Genomic DNA, 4,182 nt, shown 5'->3' with positions numbered 1-4,182 from the left:
AAAAGGTCGGGAAATGTCGATGAGAGGCACCTGTTACCGGCTCGCGATATATTATTTTCGAGATATCTTAACGGCGCTATTAAACGCGGGTTAAAGAGGTCGTTCACGCGAACGAGCATTTATTTTCGGGTAAATGGGATTCCGTCGAGTACACTTGTTCGGAAAGAATACGCCCATCCGCGGGTAATCGCGAAAGACTGGGGTGATGCTGCTTACCGAGAACCGTAGACGGAAACGCGACGATTCGTTTCAACGCCCCGTAAGCTGACAAGCATTTCGAAGGCTTGTCGTGCGTTACGAAGAATCGAAGGTAATAGCGAAATTAGCATATTCCTGTAACGAGATGAGGAGGTATTCGACGAACGCGCTTCGGTTTCCATGGAAATTGTAATTTATCATTTGCTCGCTTACGTGGCGTGACGCTTGAAATCAACCGGCGGTCGACACGTTAGAAAAGAAAAAAAAAAAAAAAAAGAGGTGAAGGTCCTTGGGCACCCGTGAACATTTAGCAACAATAAACTAGCACGGAAAGGGTGGCGCGACATCTTTTGCAGCGTGGTGGTAGATCTTCCGAAATTGATCGTGCTTCGCAACGCGCATACTCTCATTACTACCTGCATATAACAATAAATGGACTTTTCCCCCATGGGAAAGGACGGTGATACATGTGCGAAAGATCGTGTACGACTGACACGATCCCACCGTCGTTGAACCGTTGGAATTTTTGTAAAAGAAACCGCGCGCCGGCGACCGATGACAACGCGACGATTGTTTTTGTACAAGAAAAAAAAATAAGAAGAGAACGTCGAGGGTGCGTCTAGTCATAGATGAAAGCATCGACAGACGATCGTTTGCTTTAAGGGAGAGAATGACTAGAATGTACACACACGCACCGACTAACGTTAAGCCACTGTTCGATGTACGATCATCGACACCGTGCGCGATACGGGGTCTCGTTTAACCGTGCCTGTACTCACCGATGGCCACGTTCGTTTATCAGGAGGGTAGAATCCAAGAGGTGAAACGAACAACCGATATATCCAGTGTATTCAACGATTCGCTGACCGGCACACTACGATGCACGCTCGACAATGGCTGGCACACATTTAAGTACACTGATGCACACTGGTTGATGTACACGCACTCTTCCTCACCGTGGTGATAGAAGCCCACGATTCTGAACGACAAGAGCGGCAGTTCGACACGCTTAAATCAAATTTCACTGATCGTAACTGGCGAATAAGTCGTCCCGTGATTTGCCAGCGTTCCGATCAAAGAACCCGAACCGCCTCCACCGTTATCCTAGGCCCACGGTGGCCATTACACTCGTCGCCGCGACGAGAGAGCGTGTTTTGCTTTTTTCCAAAGGGACCAGCAACTCGCCCGCTACGAGGCCGTGGAAGCGACTGCTCTCGGGAGATTCGCGGTGCGGTCTCATCGACCAATCGTGGACCAGCTTTCACCGAGCGCCATCTTGCCTACCCGACGCACAAAGGGGCCAAAACCCGAATGTTTGCGTAAACGTCCGAACCTTAGCCACCCCTACCCGATCGACGTATCCTCCTCTGGCTTTTCTCATCCCTAACTTTCAATACGGATTTTATTGTAGGATTACCCATACTCCCGTTTCCCAATTTTCTCTCCTAGTGTGAATCAATTCGTAACTAAGAGTCGTATTCTCACTAACGAGTAGTACAATAATGCCCCATTATTTAATAATGGTTTCTCAAACGTAATTAAATTTTTACAAAATATTAACGACTGCTTTAAAAAATATATTAAAATTATTTTCTTTTTCTGATTAATGAACCTTCAAAATGTTTTCAGTCTTTGCATCCGAGTAATTAGCAACTGCCTTTCGCGTTTATATTAACTTTTAGATAATATTTTATGTATTTTCGTAATTTTTTTTATAAATGTGTCATGAACTCTTTATACCGTGTAATCGATGTAATGCTTCTGTTATTATTTTTTTATCAAAGATTTTGTAATACTGATATCGAAGGACAGTTGTAACATAAAAAATTATCAACAATGTATTTAAAAAACGCGATAACATTTTTGAACTTCTTGTGATTATACAAATGGTGCCACCTTTAGAATGGAACAGCGAATGTACCCGGTCGGTAAAAGAGGTTAGAATAACACATGCTGCAACGCATCAAGTTTTTGAGGTTATGTACTTTGGAGGTTATGCAGAATTCGTAAATCAATTTGTAAAATCTTTTGGCTATGGAAGAGGCGAGTGAGAAAAAACATAAAACTTGGAGCGACGAGGAACGTTTAGTACTTGCTTCGAAATTAGATGCAGAGTTGGATGAATATATAAGTAATTTAGAGAAAAAAAGCTATACGGAAGGATGGCCAGAGGATCGGTGGCAAGAAGAAATGGAAAAGCATCCTTTCTTCATGAAAAAAGTACCAGAACCAGGGGAAGAACTTTCTCCTTTGATGGAAGGATTGCAACAACTTAAATATGGGGAGGATGAGAACACGCCCGAGGGTTTGAATTAGTTTGTTAATATTTTTGCTTCGATAGTACTACTAATTTTTATTGGTGTAGCAACGATTGATTTCCATCTCCTTTGTAGAATTAGCAAATAATTATAAAGAGGATGGAAACTTTAATTATAAGTATAAGAAATATAGGTTGGCTATTTTAAGTTACACGGAAGGTATAAGGACCAAATGTAAAGAAACAGAATTATTGGCTCAGCTCTATAACAATAGAGCCGCTGCTCATTTCATGTTGGAAAATTATCGGTATATACATTGAACTGTACGTTATGTTATTCATTGTAACTGTGCCAGATATTTACAATACCTCCACGTAAATTACAGATCGAGTTTAAACGATTCCAAGCATGCTCTAAAATTAAAACCAAATTATTCAAAAGCTACGAGTAGAGCTGCTACTTGTTGTTTTCATGTTAAAGACTATGATCAGTGTATTGATCTCTGCGATCAATTTTTAATTCATTCTCCAACCGATAAAACAATATTAGGTTTAAAATCACAGGCTGTAGCTGCGAAAGTAAGATATATCTTATGCAGAACTTCGAAAGATGTTTGGAGGATACAAAAACTGTAATTGTAATATTTATAGGAACGTTTAAAGAGAGATAAAAGGAAATTAGATAGATTAGAAAAGCAACTAAATAAAGAAGAAGAAGAATTACTAGACATTATCAAAAGCAAGGGTATTAATTTAGAATCGATCAACGGAAGAAAAAATCCAGATTTGAAAGATTTAGAACCTAGGATACCGCAAATAGCACAAAGCAGAGTTCATCTGGACGCTGAAAATAAACTTATTTGGCCAGTAATGATTTTATATCCGGAAACGAAACAAACGGATTTCATACAAAATTTTCACGAGAACACATTGTACGTTTTTACATTGCATAAGCGTTTTAATTTTTCCCCAATTCCAAAATGCGTGAAGGCGTTCTAAATAACTTTGATTATTTAGGTTAATAGAACAATTAGAACAGCTTTTTAACGAGCCACCAGAATGGGACTCTGAGCGACGTTATACCGTCCAAAATATAAACGTTTATTTCGAGGGTAAAGATAAATATTCCGTCCATAAAGTAAATATAAACCATTCTTTAGAGAAAGTACTACGGGACGAACGGTAAGATCGAGAACTAAAACGCAGAAAACTGTCTAAACATTATGATAATCAAATTTCGTAAAATCATGTTGAAATCAATTTTAGATTCATTGTACGAGGAGGAACTCCAGCATTTTTAATTCTCGTGAAATCGAGCGAAGCAGAAACGAAATTTTTAACAAATTATACGTAATCTTGTTACACGTGATCCGTAAATAAATTTATTATTAAAGTCGATAATAGCTTAATCATTATTCTAACCTTTCACTCCCTTGATAGAATACCGTTTGTAAAAGTCCTTTAGAATTTTTTGATGAATGTAAATTCGCGGCAAGTGGGTCCCGGGTTCGTATTGTATGAAAGGGACCGGCACAGAAAAGAGAGGCTAATGTATGGTCGGAAGGTGGTGCCACCTGCAGCACCTGCTGGAGCCAGATGGGCATAAAGAGTAAGGGCCTCAGTCAGAAATTCAGTTCAAGAGACGCCTCAGAACGTGCAGATACGTCCCGACGCGGTGGCTCTCGAAACTGTTTGGTACATTAAAGTTGTGCTAATACGGTGACGGA

At 40.0% G+C, this 4,182-nt stretch overlaps 1 protein-coding gene across 1 annotated transcript; it reads left to right on the top strand.

Annotated features, from left to right (window-relative positions):
• Positions 1-2,202: 2,202 nt before the first annotated feature.
• Positions 2,203-3,830, top strand: LOC122395176 (DNA polymerase interacting tetratricopeptide repeat-containing, protein of 47 kDa). Its single transcript, XM_043392560.1, has 6 exons — positions 2,203-2,503; positions 2,592-2,763; positions 2,842-3,034; positions 3,107-3,387; positions 3,473-3,637; positions 3,722-3,830. The coding sequence occupies exons 1-6, from the start codon at positions 2,233-2,235 to the stop codon at positions 3,807-3,809; spliced, it is 1,170 nt and encodes a 389-aa protein (XP_043248495.1). The 5' UTR covers positions 2,203-2,232; the 3' UTR covers positions 3,810-3,830.
• The last annotated feature ends 352 nt before the right edge of the window (positions 3,831-4,182 follow it).

Source organism: Colletes gigas, unplaced genomic scaffold (genome assembly GCF_013123115.1).
Source record: "Colletes gigas isolate AHSC1104 unplaced genomic scaffold, ASM1312311v1 Colletes_gigas_Sc00005, whole genome shotgun sequence".
Classification (NCBI taxonomy): domain Eukaryota; kingdom Metazoa; phylum Arthropoda; class Insecta; order Hymenoptera; family Colletidae; genus Colletes; species Colletes gigas.
Note: the sequence above shows the minus strand (reverse complement) of the source record. Positions and strands in the feature narration are given on the sequence as shown.